At 43.1% G+C, this 16,802-nt stretch overlaps 1 protein-coding gene across 9 annotated transcripts in view; it reads left to right on the forward strand.

The window, feature by feature from the left end:
- TANC2 (tetratricopeptide repeat, ankyrin repeat and coiled-coil containing 2) overlaps positions 1-16,802 on the forward strand; it is a 1,999,198-nt gene that overhangs the window by 1,786,499 nt on the left and 195,897 nt on the right. For all 9 annotated transcript variants that reach the window (XM_069238000.1, XM_069237998.1, XM_069238005.1 and 6 more), the window contains one exon: positions 8,733-8,865. In XM_069238000.1, the coding sequence (XP_069094101.1) occupies positions 8,733-8,865 (133 nt within the window). The remainder of the gene's footprint in view (positions 1-8,732; positions 8,866-16,802) is intronic.

Below are 16,802 nucleotides of genomic sequence, written 5' to 3' on the forward strand. Positions count from 1 at the left end.
TGGTGGATGCGTTACTCCATCACAAAAGTGATGGATATTCCCGTCACTGTGTTACAATGACATGGATATAATGAAATTTGAGACGACGGAGGAATATCTGTCACATTTATGACTGAGTAACCCATCTGCCAAACTCTAAATCAAGGATTTTCGATTGAAAGCATTCAACTGGCAGTAGAACTAGAGAGGAACCTCCAATTACCTCATCCCACAGCATGAATAAGTTTCTTTGTATGCCACGTTTAATATGAGCAGTAAGTTCAGAAGACATAAACATGTATTGCATGTATGTATCACAGTCCTTTATGCAGATAAACATGAGTTGTATTTTTCAACACACGTAATGATAAAACTTAACCAACAAGCACCGGGTATTTTCCTTTTAGCCTACGTGGACTGGAAAAATGCCATGACACTTGGTTTTAAGGCCACAATTAGCACAACGCCTTTTGCTGTTCTAGGAATATATTCTACTCAACTTATTATAGTCACTCTCTCCTGGTTGTTTCATGAAGAGGTACTGTTTGACCTGTAATAACTATCTTGTTCTTCCTCCAACCATTTGTCTGTCTTACCTACACCATGTACAGTGCTCTGTTCAGTACCGGATTAAACCCTGTGGAGGCACCTAGGAAGTTAAAATTTCAGGCCCACCCTTTCAAATTATCTCCTAATATGTTTTTAATTTAACCAACCGACAATTTCAGGCGCGGTCATTCTAGGTCTACAAAATAGCGACAACAAACAATATTTATGCTTTGTTCAAGAAAATGAAAGAATTCTTAAGACTCAGTCAAAAATTATTAAAAGTGCCTGAACAAGATAGATTTGTTCTGTTACGGTAGAAATTAGACAGTGTATTTAATCAAACTTCATTATAACTCAGAAACGCTAACTTACTAACGCAGATGAGAAGTTTGGTATCCATACTCGCCGGTGTTCTCAAAGCTTCTACTTGCTAATATTCTACTGGGGTCTGGAGTTGACGGGAACTTGCAACACACTAACTCACTGAAAGCTTCGTTCCTGGAGGTTAGAATCACCACATTTTAAAGAGTACCGGAAACAATGCCCTAATGTGTAAGACAGAGAGGGAATGATTTCCCACCCAAAATGGCGGTTTTGAAAATATGTCATTGTGATACCAATTAAAAATCTAATCGTTTAGCAATAAATTTTAATTTAAGTTTGCTCATTTTTGTCATAAAATTTATATAAAATGATAAAATACAAAATAATGTATTTACAAATGCTTTATTGTTAACCCCTTAGCTGCTGGGCCTTTTCCCCCCCAGTGCTGAGCCCTTTTTTGGCTATTTGGGGTAGTTTGCGCTTAGGGCTTCATAACTTTTTGTCCACATAAGCTAACCACGCCAAATTTGCGTCCTTTTTTTCCAACATCCTAGGGATTCTAATGGTACCCAGAGTTTGTGGTTTACCCTGGAGGAGACCAAGAAAATAGCCAAAATACAGTGAAAATTTAGTTTTTTCCAAAAAAATGGGAAAAAAGGGCCGCCGAAGAAGGCTTGTGGTTTTTTCCCTGAAAATGCCATCAACAAAGGGTTTCTGGTGCTGAAATCACTATCTCCCCACCTTTCAGGAACGGGCAGACTTGAATCAGAAAACCACATTTTCCAACACAAATTTGGCATTTTACTGGGACATACCCCATTTTTACTATTTTTGGTGCTTTCAACCTCCTTCCAGTTAGTGACAGGAATGGGTGTAAAACCAATGCTGGATCCCGGAAAGCTAAACATTTCTGAAAACTAGACAAAATTCTGAATTCAGCAAGGGGTCATTTGTGTAGATCCTACAAGGTTTTCCTACAGAAAATAACAGCTGAAATAAAAAAATATTGAAATTGAGCTGAAAACAACAGCCATTTTTCTTTATGTTTTACTCTAACTTTTTCCTGCGATGTCAGATTTCTGAAAGCAATATACCGTTTTGTCTGCTGGACTCTTCTGGTTGCGGGGATATAAAGGGCTTATAGGTTCATCAAGAACCCTAGGTACCCAGAGCCAATAAATGAGGTGCACCCTGCAGTTGGTTTTCATTCTATACTGGGTATACAGCAATTCATTTGCTGAAATATGAGGAGTGAAAAAGAGGTATCAAGAAAACCTTTGCATTTCCAAAATGGGATCAAGATAAGGTTTTGAGGAGCAGTGGTTATTTGCACATCTTTGAATTCCGAGGTGCCCATACTAGCATGTGAATTGCAGGGCATTTCTCAAATAGACGTCTTTTTTACACACTCTCTTATATTTGGAAGGAAAAAATGTAGAGAAAGATAAGGGGCAATAACACTTGTTGTGCTATTCTATGTTCCCCCAAGTCTCCCGAAAAAAATGATACCTCACTTGTGTGGGTAGGCCTAGCGCCCGCGACAGGAAATGCCCCAAAACACAACGTGGACACATCCCATTTTTTCACAAAATACAGAGCTGTTTTTTTGCAAAGTGCCTACCTGTGGATTATGGCCTCTAGCTCAGCCGGCACATAGGGAAACCTACCAAACCTGTACATTTTTGAAAACTAGAGACCTAGGGGAATCCAAGATGGGGTGACTCGCGGGGCTCTGACCAGGTTCTGTTACCCAGAATCCTTTGCAAACCTCAAAAAGTGGCTAAAAAAACAAGTTTTCCTCACATTTCGGTGACAGAAAGTTCTGGAATCTGAGAGGAGCCTCAAATTTCCTTCCACCCAGCGTCCCCCCAAGTCTCCCGATAAAAATTATACCTCACTTGTGTGGGTAGGCCTAGCGCCCGCAACAGGAAATGCCCCAAAACACAACGTGGACACATCACAGAAAACAGAGCTTTTTTTGCAAAGTGCCTACCTGTAGATTTTGGCCTCTAGCTCAGCCGGCACCTAGGGAAACCTACCAAACCTGTACATTTTTGAAAACTAGAGACCTAGGGGAATCCAAGATGGGGTGACTCGCGGGGCTCTGACCAGGTTCTGTTACCCAGAATCCTTTGCAAACCTCAAAAAGTGGCTAAAAAAACAAGTTTTCCTCACATTTCGGTGACAGAAAGTTCTGGAATCGGAGAGGAGCCTCAAATTTCCTTCCACCCAGCGTCCCCCCAAGTCTCCCGATAAAAATGATACCTCACTTGTGTGGGTAGGCCTAGCGCCCGCGACAGGAAATGCCCCAAAACACAACGTGGACACATCACAGAAAACAGAGCTGTTTTTTGCAAAGTGCCTACCTGTAGATTTTGGCCTCTAGCTCAGCCGGCACCTAGGGAAACCTACCAAACCTGTACATTTTTGAAAACTAGAGACCTAGGGGAATCCAAGATGGGGTGACTCGCGGGGCTCTGACCAGGTTCTGTTACCCAGAATCCTTTGCAAACCTCAAAAAGTGGCTAAAAAAACAAGTTTTCCTCACATTTCGGTGACAGAAAGTTCTGGAATCGGAGAGGCGCCTCAAATTTCCTTCCACCCAGCGTCCCCCCAAGTCTCCCGATAAAAATGATACCTCACTTGTGTGGGTAGGCCTAGCGCCCGCGACAGGAAATGCCCCAAAACACAACGTGGACACATCACAGAAAACAGAGCTGTTTTTTGCAAAGTGCCTACCTGTAGATTTTGGCCTCTAGCTCAGCCGGCACCTAGGGAAACCTACCAAACCTGTGCATTTCTGAAAACTAGAGACCTAGGGGAATCCAAGGAGGGGTGACTTGCGGGGCTCGGACCAGGTTCTGTTACCCAGAATCCTTTGCAAACCTCAAAAAGTGGCTAAAAAAACAAGTTTTCCTCACATTTCGGTGACAGAAAGTTCTGGAATCTGAGAGGAGCCACAAATTTCCTTCCACCCAGCGTTCCCCCAAGCCTCCCGATAAAAATGATACCTCACTTGTGTGGTTAGGCCTGGTGCCTGCGACAGGAATAGATCACACAACGGTCAATGTTGGTCCTTACGTGAGGCAGCTGTTGACCCTGGGGTGATCCATTCCTGACACAGACACTAGGTGTAGGCACTCAAGTGGGGTAGTGTTTTTATCAGGACAGGTGAGGAGTCACTGGGTGGTAGGAATATTGTGGATCCCAGCATATTCCTGTAGTTTGTGTGACAGAAATGCGAGAAAAATGTAGTTTTTTTTCAACATTTCAGCTTTGCAGGGTATTCTGGGTAAGAAAACTTTGGGGAAGCCACACAAGTCACACCTCTGTGGACTCCCCCGAATGTCTAGTTTCCAGAAATGTTTGGGTTTAGTGTGTTTCTCTATATGGCCGCCGAATCCAGGACCAAAAACACAGGTGCCTGCCTTACAAAACCAGTTTGTTTTGCCATGGATAATTTTGATGTCTCCACAATATGATTTGGGTGGTGGAATTTGGGGCTGAACTAAATTGGGGAGCTCCCAAGAGAGCACTCTCTCTCTGCTTGCCGCCGCATTCACCTGCTCTCTGGGTTGACCTAACCCACTATTACCCAGTTGCACAAACAGCTTGCGAAGGGACAGCAGGACTGTCCTCATCACCTCCCTCATAATGTACTGGAAGAGGAGTTATCGAATGGGACTCCTCTGACTGAAAAATCACTCCCAGAGTCTGCGCCATTGTCCTATCCCTCAGATGCTGTCTCAGTATCTGATGTCTCAGTCTCTGATCCTATGTCAGAGCGGTCCTCTATAACCCGAGTGTAGGCAGCAGTCATCCATCAAGATGCCATCTCTGCTATTGGCTAAACTGTTGCTCTAAAACACTAGCCTACGTAGACAGTCACAAAATCGATGTTGTGCGAGATACGTGCAACAGTAGAGGCCATCTTACCTGCGCTTCTTCCCTCAATCAGCACGTACTTTCAAGACACTCAAAAAACACCTTGTCACATACCATTCGTCACAGTCTTTAGCACCTCCTGCGCCCAGTCCAACAATCATTATTGGTGCTCCCACTCCCTCCTCCTCGGATTCCCTCATTACCACCCAGCAAAAGTGCCCTTCATCTCTCCATAGACTTTGCTAATGTACTCAGCTATTTACATAAAATACAGATTTGCTCTTTGCAGTAGGCATATCAACCTTCTGCGCTTCTTTATGGCACTAAAACTGCCACTAGACAAGTCGGACCCTTTTCCCCCCAGGGAAACCACACACATATTGACAAAAGTGATATATATATGACAGCCAATCACCTGAAACTCAACTCAAGCAAAACCGAAATAATCCTCTTTGGCCCACACAAAAACACCTGGGACCCCTCATGGTGGCCCACCACGCTAGGCCCTGCACCCACCCCCGCCAACCACGCACGCAACCTCAGCATCATCCTAGACTCCTCCCTCTCGATGACCCAACAAATCAACGCTCTCACCTCCTCATGCTTCAACACACTCCGTATACTGAAAAACATTCAAATGGATCCCCACAGAGACCAGAAAAACTGTCACTCACGCACACATCAGCAGCAGGCTTGATTACGGAAACGCCCTCTACGCCGGCACCACTCTAAAACTCAAGCGCAAACTACACGCATCTAGAACTCAGCAGCACGACTCATCCTCGACCTCCGCCGACACGAACACATCTCTCCACACCTCAAATCCCTCCACTGGCTCCCCATTGACAAAAGGATCACCTTCAAGATCCTCATCCTCGCACACAAATCACTCCACAACACAGGCCCTGCCTACCTCAACGAGAGTCACCTTCCACACCCCCACACGAAACGTCCGCTCAGCTGACCTCTCTCTCGCCTCTGTCCCCCGCATCAAACACACCACCACGGGGGGCAGATCCTTCTCCTACCTTGCACCCAAAACCTGGAACGCCCTCACAACCCACCTTCGCAAGACCCAAAACCTACTTCTTTTCAGGAAGGGCCTCAAAACCTGGCTTTTCGAACAGTGAACCTCCCAGCCCCTTTCCCTCCCCCCGCCCCCCCCCCCCAAGCGCCTTGAGACCCTCACAGGTGAGTAGCACACTTTATAAATCTCTTTGGTATATATAGATCTACCTCTATATATATATATATATATATCTATGTACATAGATATATCTATAGATATATCCATGTACATAGATATATCTATCTACATAGATATATAAATATAGATCTATATATAGATCTATTTTTTTTAGTTGTTGTATGGTTTCCTTGGGGGCCAAAATGGCCCCCAGGGAAACCCTACAACATCTAAAAAAAAAATTGCCCCCACAGGGGGTCACCCTGCCCACGGGCGACCCTCTGTCATTTTTTTTTATTTTTTATTATTTAAAAAAAAAAAAAAAAATCCCCTGGGGGGGGGGGCGCGATCCCGCCCCCCCCCCCCCCCCCCCCCCCCCCCCAGGGGGCACCTACCTTTTTTTTTTTTTTATTAATTATGCCCCCGGGGGGGGGGGGGGGCGGCCCGTTTTCCGAGGGGGCCGCCCCCCCAAAGTGAAATCCCTGGCGTCTAGTGGTGTTTCCTGGCCCCCGATCGCAGCTGTGCTGCGATCGGGGGCCAGGAAACACTTTGAGAAGGCCTCGTAAGAAAGGGGAGACTCTCCCCCTTTCTTACGAGGCCTTCTCAAACTGTTTCTGGCCCCCGATCGCAGCACAGCAGCACAGTCACAAAGGGGCGGGTGGGGGGGCGGGGGGAGACACGGAAGCTTCCGTGTCTCCCGGGGGGGGTTTAAAAAAAAAAAAAAAATCCTCGGGTGCGACGGGCCGACGCCCGCACCTAACAGGTTAATATCGGTAGGTTATTTTCACTATTTTCATGCTTGTTGATAATTTATTTATAAAGGCGCTACTATTCAATATGTAAAAAAGCAACAGTGATTGCATTACAACCGAAACATTCAAAACATTCAACATTCAAAACAATCAGCTGTGCTGCGATCGGGGGCCAGGAAACACTTTCAGGAAGGCCTCGTAAGAAAGGGGAGACACTCCCCTTTCTTACGAGGCCTTCCCGAACGTGAGAAAGGCCGTTTTCCCCATCAAAGCAGGAAGCGGCCGCAAGGCTGCTTCCTGCTTTGATGGGGAAAACACCTTTGCAACGTCAGCGCGCCGCGAGGCGCGCTGACGTCACAAAGGGGCGGGTGGGGGAGCGGGGGGAGACACGGAAGCTTCCGTGTCTCCCGGGGGGGGGGTTTAAAAAAAAAAAAAATCATCGGGTGCAACGCACCCGAGGATTTATTGATACCCTTCCTGGTGTCGGCCACTGGTCGTGACCCGCACCAGGGAGGGTGTGTGGGCGTCGGCCAGTGGCCGACGCCCGCACCTAACAGGTTAATATCGGTAGGTTATTTTCACTATTTTCATGCTTGTTGATAATTTATTTATAAAGGCGCTACTATTCAATATGTAAAAAAGCAACAGTGATTGCATTACAACCGAAACATTCAAATTTCCCACTTTAAAACAGACCCAAAATGGCTGTTGATTGAGGTACTCTGTAAAATGTAGTAACTCTGCTGACGGTTTCTCGTGCCCCCGCTCTAGTGGGATAACATTGAAATAAGTAGTGTGTATGTCAGCCGCAAGATGGAGATGACCATCAATCACTACTGTACGTTACACGTACGTAGTTTGCACCACTTTCTTTGTTTTTGTTGTTTTTATTTTTTTACAAACTTGCAGAAGATGAGCTTTTAAAAGACAAACTGATAAGTGAATCTTGTGTCTTTGTTTTATGTACTTTAGGCTATAAATGGGTACATTACATTAATACAGTATTTTCTCTATTGAGTCTTTAATGTAAAGTTTTCGTTTTTTGTGTTGATTCATCTATTTCTATCTTTTGGAAACAATTTAAACAAGCTTCATTGTAATTTGCTTTCAAGATCAAATCAAAATCCTTTTGATCCGTTGTCGCGGGTCCCCTAAAAGGACTGGGATCCATAGACCGATGCCTACTTTGCCTATTTGGTAATCGGGAACCGGCTATGTTGCTTTAAATTTAGGTTTGTACTGTATAAATGAACATGCATGCAAAAGTGAATGCAATGGCATGCTAAAGTGTAAGGCACTGAAACTTTGGAATGGTTCATAAGGATGTGAAGTGAAATATGTCAATTATCTGCTGAAATTATAGTTACTAGATTAAGGCTCCTTCACCTTGGAAGAGGCTCAACCGTCCATTATAAACACAACAAACAAACTTTTATTTAGATCATTTAAAAGATTTATCAATGTTCTGATATTCCTTCTAGGAAATATACACTGAACAACCTGCAATGGGTGAGATGATTGTCTGTTTTTACTGAAGTAGAAGGGAAAGAGAGGATTTGCTGATGCACCACCCTGAGAAAACTTAATGTCATTATTTCATTACATCTTTATGAGATTGTTGTAGTTCCTTAAAAAGGCAGTAGTTGCTGTAGTTCGCTACTGATGTAAATTGCTTCTCGCTTAACTGATAAAATCAGCCTCTCCTTGTGAGAGGGAACATAATCTTTGCTTGGATGATGCTGTAGAAAAAATAATTCCCACACCAATCTAAATACCTCTTAAGGCATCTGTATGTTTTTATTATTAGTGTTCGGTTGCAGGTTCCTTAAAAAAAAGTTCACATATTCATATTTGATCTTTCCAATTCCCAGAATGATACATTCTGCATAATAGTGTGGTCAGAGAATAATAGCTGATAACATACATAATGTGGTTGAATATATAATTTGTGCTCTTTTCTTTTGTTGTTTTGTTTTTTACCACTCTGTGCACACATAAAGCCTTTCATTAAATATAGACATGCATTGTTGAATTCAACCCCTTTCTTTTATTCTTAGGTCCAGTTTCTGGTGGACCATGGAGCGATGATTGAACATGTGGACTACAGTGGCATGCGTCCTCTCGACCGGGCTGTGGGATGTCGCAATACGTCTGTTGTCGTCACTCTTCTGAAGAAAGGAGCAAAGATAGGTAGGCTGGTGATGGAAGCTAATGTTTTTAGACAGATTTTTTAAATGACCAAATCCAATTAATCCCTGCTGTGACCAACATCTCGTTCTGTAAACAAGACCATTGTGTTGCTTCTCTGTGGCTACTCTTGCCTTTTCATATCATTTCTGATGCCTTTGCTTTGTGGATTACCAAGTGAACTTGAATTCAAAACTTCTGACTCGTTCATTGGATAATTTTCTGGGCTCCTGTGTGGTGAATCTATGTTGTGATTGTATTTCCATTTCCCCATCCTGCAGTAATAGTGAATTTCTCGAATAAGGAATATTCCTAGGGTGTGTTGAGCCAGTTGACACCCTTATTAGACTACATTGATCCCTTCAGAGATGCTATAGAGCTCAGTAAACAATTGTTATTTACTTTAGAGATCTAACTTACTGTCCTTCTTAGACCACAGATGCCAACATTACTCTAGAGCATATTACTTTGTTGGCTGTACACTTGTAATATTTCTGTTTCACTCATACATATAACAGGTGACCACACTCGCAGACTCATAATATGATAAAATCTTCCCTCAGTTAAAGATTCACAGAGATTATCTCTTACAGGAATTTGAAACCTATTAATCAAATCATTGTCCTCTTTATTTTTAGTATCAGAGCTACCTACCTCACTCCTTATCATCACTTACAAACAAAAATGAATGGTGGCAATGAAAATTTAAGGCGCAGAAGGGATGGGGAAAATGCGAGCCTTTCATATGTGACGCAGTGTAATTGACTTGGAACCAGAGGGAAGAGAGTTCAAGATTTTCAATATTCAACTCATTTGCTTATCTTATATTAGATAAGGGACTTTTATTAAAGGATATCAGAGTGTCACAGTCTTTCCTTTACGTACAGTGCCAGTAAAGCATTAAAGCCAAAATAATAAAGCAAGAAGGCTCAAATCTGTGTTATATATTATTATGGGTGCCCGCTCTTTCATCCTAATGTCTTATGTAAGAAGGGTCTGTTTTTAGGTGTTTCAGGACTACCTGGTGTGCCAAATGTCCTTCACAGTTGTTTGGGTTCTTAGGCGAGTCTGTATTTTAAACAGATTAAAGCGTGCAATGGATTGTTCAAGCTCAGGATGCCCCAGTCTCTCAATATGAAGGTTGCCACACAATTGTACTTTAGCAATGCTTTTCTTTAGTGGTTCCACCAAAGGCCTCAGGGTGTAATGCTCTAGACTTATTGCTTACAGGCATTTCAGCATCAATTAATTAGTATTTGGTGCTCTTGGAAGGTACCAGATAAAGAAAGTAACACTCAAAAAGACTGGTTTATGCACCCTTTGCTTTAGCTGTTCTGTGCATTAATGTAGCATGAGCTTCATATTTTCTGGCTTTGACATGATACTGACAAGGGTGTCCAGTTTTGACAGTTGTAACAGCTGTGTTTGTGAAGTCGGCACAAACTAATTGAAAGTTGTAAATTTGAGAACACTATAATATTTTACATAATATATGTGTCTCGCTGATAGATGCAAATTACATGTTTATTAATTATGATCAGGGCAAGAAATTGAAGTAGTACCTGAGTTGAAATCTTCTGAAACTCTGTACCAGTTGATATAGTGAACACAAGTGTCCATTATCTTATGTACTCCTTTTATTGAAGCAAATAGCAACACTGTTCAGTAGAAAGCAACTCAAAGATAAATTGCAATAGTAAGTGTTTTCCAGTTTGATTAGTTTGCATCTAACTAATCCTGGGTTGAGGGTCTTTGCCTAAGGTTTTTGAGCTCCTTTTCTCAGTAGATTGTACTCTCTTGATTTTGGCTTTCTTTTTATCAGAATGTCACCATCATCCAGTCCATCATAGGGCTTGAGGCACAAGCTCAGAGTTTGCAAGTGTATGTCAGTGGCATTTGTAATTTGTGTACTGATGACTATGTTGTTTCTTCACCGGTGTTGTTCTTTGGCTAATGTGATACATTTGTTTTTCAAGGGAATTGGGGACTGAAGTGATATAAAGGTAACCCTCTACATACTGTAACCTTCACTGAGTTCCATAGCACTGAGAATTTCTTGAACCTCAGAAATGAGTTATGAAGGACATGCCATGTCCTTCGATTTTTTTTCTTCATTTTTTTTTCATTTTTAGAACAGCATTTTGTCCTTATCAGGAAAGGTTGTGGCAGTTTCTTGTAGTTCCCAAAATCTATTGAACTATGCAGCACGCATGTTTTAGCAAGATGTTATTGCTCTACTATGTTAACTGTTCTAAAGGGTGAAAACAATATTATGAAGCTAAACTCACTCACAACGTTCTGAGAAGCTTTCACAAGTGTTAACTAATTTATACTATAAATGTGATGTCTAGTAAAATGCTAGTTTATATCAACCAGGTTGATCCTGCCAGAAGCCTATGGATAGTAACTATTTGCAGGACCCACTAGGGAGAGACAAGAGGCCAGGCCAAACTGACCGTCCCAGTTTTTGTTGTTCATAGGCATTTTTACCTCTTTCTTTTCCTATGGGGCAATTACAGCATGTTACACTAACCAAGACTTGCCCCAGCAATTGCTATCAGCAAATGAAATATGCTGCTGTTTTCTTAAAATTTAAATGGCTTTCACTAAAAGTGGCCGATTTATTCACCTATTGATATCTGGTATTTTATTTCAAGATGTCCACATTTCCTTTAGATTACAGTTGCTCACCGGTTGATAAAGGGTGAGTTATGTTGTGTACCATCACCTACACCTTGAGCTTTGCACGCTAATTCTGGAAACCCTTTGAGTGGGCTCAATTCCTGTGTTTGGTGAGCTCAGCTTAGGAACCTTCTCATCGACCTTGTAACTGTCTAATGCACAGTGTTATCAAAATGTTTAGTCTGGAGGAACCACACACAGTTGAAGACTATCCTCTCCTATTTGTGAGTCAGAGTGATTGATCACCATTAAAGATGAGTTGAGTACTAGGATTGTCACTTCTTCAGGGGCATTCTGGAGTCCTTACTCATCTGTTTAGGTAAATATCACACTTGTGGGTGTGCAAAGGAGTGATATCCTACAGTGGAAATAATGCATGTGAGAAGGTCAAGATCATGAACCAGTTATATACAGTGGTCTGCTTTTAAAAAACTTCCTGCTGGCAACAGCGTATGTGCAGGGGGACATTCTCCAGCCATGCTTTTTGTCAAGGATCCACTTTGTACAAAAACACATACTAAAACTAGAACATCTTCTAAAACATAGACTAGGAGAAACATTTCTACAAATCTGATGGCACAGCGTCCGTCTGTTAGGTGTGATGTTTCATTCTCATCTACAAATCTTAAAATGTATCTGATTTCTTCAGGCTGACAGAATAAAGTCAAAACCATAATTTGATTATCAAAAACAAATTAATCTTTCCACCAGTGATATGAGATGAAAAACATGGAAGCATTTTCTTTGTAGATGGTAGTACTTTCCTGCAGCATCTCTCCTATAACAAATTGTGGCATTAGGTATAATTTATCTCAATTTAAATTTTTTCTCAGCGTATTTTATCAAAACTCAGCAATTGCAAACACCCTACTGCCTTCCATGGTCGTAATCACATCACTAGACCGGAATAAAATCTACACAGGCCTTAAGTCACTTCTCATAGCTTTTATATCATCACTTTTTACACAAAGTTGTTTTCATATATTGTTTGACAGAAGGCTGTACAACAATGCTTACACAAGACTGTAATCAATCTATGACTAGGGGTTGGGCATAACTTGCTTAATTTCACATAGCTTAATTGCAGGAAATTACCGGAATTATGCAAAAATATGCATAATTTTACGAACTGCATCTCACACCGAAATAAATGTCCAAAGGGCTAGTTCTGGTAATAATTCACCTCAAAAATGTAATATTTGATAGTGGCTTCTAGCTACACATTCTTTACCTTTGAATATCCCCATGCATCAGACTGAACCCGGAAGACTATCATGCAGTACTCTTACTTGCAAGTATATGGTGGTGCTCGGTGTCAGCATCGTCTGCGCCGAAAGTGACGTGTGCTCTACCTATATAGGAGCCACCTCAGCGCGGTACATCAGTTCTTTCCTTTCCATGCAATATAGCGCTGATATGGATTGCGCTACTCCTCAGGCACTTTTTGACTGGCCTTTTTGACATTTTGTCGAATATTGTTTTGAGATTTCATCTCCTGGTGTGAGGATGTCACCCAAGAAACTGTCACATGGTTTCAAACCATGTGGGGCCTGTCATAAGCAGATGTCAGTGACAGACCCCCACTTGGTATGTTTGTGATACCTGGAGCTGGGACACGACTCCGAGGCGTGTGAAGACTGCTATGCCATGCACATGAAGGCAATGAGGCAGCGATCCGTCAGGCTTCTTGCCACCTGACTTCGGTTGACTCTGTGATGCTCAGTGTCCTGTTCGCACAGGAAGTCTCTGGACCATTCGCAGAGCCCCTCCAGTTGTTCTTCATCACACTCAGTCATCGGGGAAGTCCCACAAGTACAAGAAAGTGAAGAAGTCCAAACACTCTTTGACTTCCCTGAGTCAGTCAAAGTCATCTGTCGAGACAAGGGAGCATCGGCACCTCAAGCCCCATGAGTCAGCAGGGCCTGATCCTGGAATCGCTCTGAGCAACTCTGATTTTCCTGAAGCCAGAGTGACCCCTGCCCAGCTAAAGGAATTTTATGAGACCATGCTCCCAATGTTGGGGCAGCCCACCCACTCTGGAGCACCTTCAGGACCCACGGGCAAGGAAGGACCCCTACTGGGACCACACCGGAGGGTTCACCGTCTGTGCTAGTCATGCTCCCAGGATCCCTCGCTGGGTCCAGCGCACATCCGCCGGCGAGACCGACACCTTCCTCAGTGCCCGCACCAATGCTGACACCCCTAGCGACTCCCCTAGGCGGTGCGATCCCCATCATCATTCTCGACTCCGACACAGAACCAAATGGGTGTCGTCCAATGCCGCATCTGATGCTGACCAAGGACATCCTTCTTGGAGCGAAGCCAGAACCTTGTTTGAAGGATACACCTGATGAGGAGGTTGTTTGGGAGGTGTCTATAGACCCTTATGGGGAAGGCGCAGTTGAGGAAGACAACTTACATGAGGAGCTGGGTGAGGCCAGTGGGTTGGCCACCTCTCCTGACACTGGCCTTGCTTCCCCTCCTACTGTGGCTACAGAGGAGGGGGCCTCTTTTGCAATGGTGGTGCGCAGGGCGACTGAAGTCCTGAACCTTAACCTACCATCAGTGGCAGTCAAGACTAACGTCTTGACAGAGGTGCTTCAGCCGGGAGTCACACCCTCCGAATCCTTGGTCCCATTCAACTACGCTCTTACAGCTGTCCTAGTTGGGGCCTGATCTAATTCCTGCACAGGGAGTCCAGTGATTAGGACAATTACCCGCTACCATCTCCCTTCTTCTGGGGATCCCAGTTTCCTTACCCAGCACCACACCGCAGAGAGCTTGGTGGCCCAAGCCTCGTCATCCCACAGTCCCACTGGCACAATCCCTACCTCTCCACCGTATAGGGAATTCAAGAGGCTGAACATCTTTGGAATGTTCTTTTTTAACAGCCTTGCACTGCGGTTGGTGAACACCCATGCCTTTGGGGCCATTATTCCCATACAGTATGGAATTCGGAGCACAGGTGCTGCCTATGGTTCCAGAGGAGGCTTGGGCCATTCTCTCTGAGGCTGTTGAGGATTGGAGAGATGCAGCAGAGTTCTCCATCAGATGTGGACTTGACATAACCAAGTCGCCCGGTAGATTGATTTCACCATCCGTGGCCTTGCAGCACCATGTCTGGCTGGGAACATCCTGTTTTTCAGGAGGTGTCTCTTTGGACACAAGGCGGATTCACTGGTGGAGTTCTTCAAGATCAGCAGGGCTATGGTCAGGTTCCTGACCTTTTCACACATTGGAATTGTCTGTTTATTCATGGTGATGTTGGATGATAAAGTATTCTCTTAAACATTGATTAAGTCAGCTGGGTCATTGTATAAAAAGGTATTCCTGCAAAGGTATTAATTTTTCTTGAGCGTTTCCCTCTTGAACACCGTTTTATACATATATAGCCTCTATTTACTACCACTGTTGTACATATAGCCTTTACTACCCGAATTCCATGAGAATACAGGTTGCCCCTTTCCTTTTTTTTTTTTTATTCCGTTCTACACAAGCCAGAACATCACCCTGCCTTCTTTTTTTGCTCCACCTCATTTTTGTTCTAGCTTGACCACACAAAAGAATTCCAGGTATACGATCAACTCTTTGTGGAAGCAAAATAAGGGAAAGCTTTGTAGAAGAGAACCATCTCGCGATGGGATTATCCTGCACATTAAGATATGCTATGCAATGGCCAAGAAGCACACCCCTGAGGGCTTGTGGGCTACTCTACCTGAGCCAAGGCTGCAACCACTTCATTAGCATGCTCCTGGACATCTGTCAGGCAGCAACGTGGACATCAGTGCACATGTTCACAAAACATGACTGCCTGGACAGTCAGGTCAGTTGTGACTGACAGTTCGCCGTTTCATTTCTGCAGCACTGTTTGGCTTAGTTGAGTTTGCAGACCCACCTCCAGGGGGGATATTTCTTGCGTATTTATTCAAAGGTAAGAAATCTGCCGGAAGAAGTCTACTCCAACCACAGATTCCTTACCGAACCTCCCATTCTTCCCGCTCTGTGAAACGGTTCAGATATAAGGGACACCCTTTTCACAGCCTTTGTCTTTTCCACACCAGTGGTCAGTTCTCATTGTGGCTCAGCGCTCTAGCTTGGAAAGGGACACAGAGGTGGCATCTACACAGGTACCGCGAACTTCCCTTCTGAAGCCGTCAACACCACCAACGCTGGGCATAATGATGCCACCTACCTGCACACATTAGTGCTGCTCGAAAATCTTATGGATCCAGTCTGACGCCTGGGGATATTCCAAAATAAGTAATCGGCAGCTAAATAGTCTCTACTAGATAAAGCGTTACCGAGGGTAAGTAACTTGTTCTTCAAGTTGATTTCCAGTTGCTCGTGTTCAAAACACTTCTGATCGCATTCGGTTTTAGAGCTTTGTATACAAAAATTACGCAATTAGTCAGCTTGAATAAAAACAGTAAATGAACTGCTGCTCGTGTTCAGATTTCTAGTTTTACATTACAAAATTAACCGAATGGTCCCCTCTGGCAAAAAGAAATTCTATTTGAAATGCAGCTCGTGTTAAAAAATTATCCCAGTAGTACATCTTATATTAAAATTTCTCCTCAAAATTAGGCAATGTGCAGTAATGGAGTAATCATGCATAGATTTTGTTGCATGAGATTACCAAAATTGTGAAAATTATTCTGGTGTAATTAAAATTTTGCCAAAGGCCTACCTATGTCCTAAACTATACATTAATTTAAATCTTTTATTACTGAACCATTTCTTAGATTACATTTTAATGTGACTGCCACCTCTTATTCGAGAATATACAAATACTCACCCTACTTACACTAGACCATAATAACCCTTTGCTTTTCAGTATGCTCCAATTGCACTTTATCGTCATACACTATAGGATAATAGCCATTTTGTACTGTAAATACTGCATTACTGCTTACTCTTGAATGACATCAACCAGAATTTCAACCAGACTGAAATTACCCATCACAGTAAGCATACAGGAGTATGATAACTCATTATTTCAAGACTGTCTATATTCATATCATAGTTCACCTGTTTTCTTAATTTCACCTGATTCTTAATTTTTCTATTACTTCACGTAGGGGTGGTGACTCCTTTATTACTTTATAACATAGGCTGTTTGCACAGCTTCATCTCGTGCTAAAATAAGCACATTTCTACCGCCTTGCACAAGTCTGGGATCTTACCACACACTGTAATGTGGAGCTTTGATCCTTCTATGTGCTATGCTCTAATCCCTCTCCGTATCAAAGCAACATATT

This window comes from Pleurodeles waltl, chromosome 6 (assembly GCF_031143425.1).
Source record: "Pleurodeles waltl isolate 20211129_DDA chromosome 6, aPleWal1.hap1.20221129, whole genome shotgun sequence".
Classification (NCBI taxonomy): domain Eukaryota; kingdom Metazoa; phylum Chordata; class Amphibia; order Caudata; family Salamandridae; genus Pleurodeles; species Pleurodeles waltl.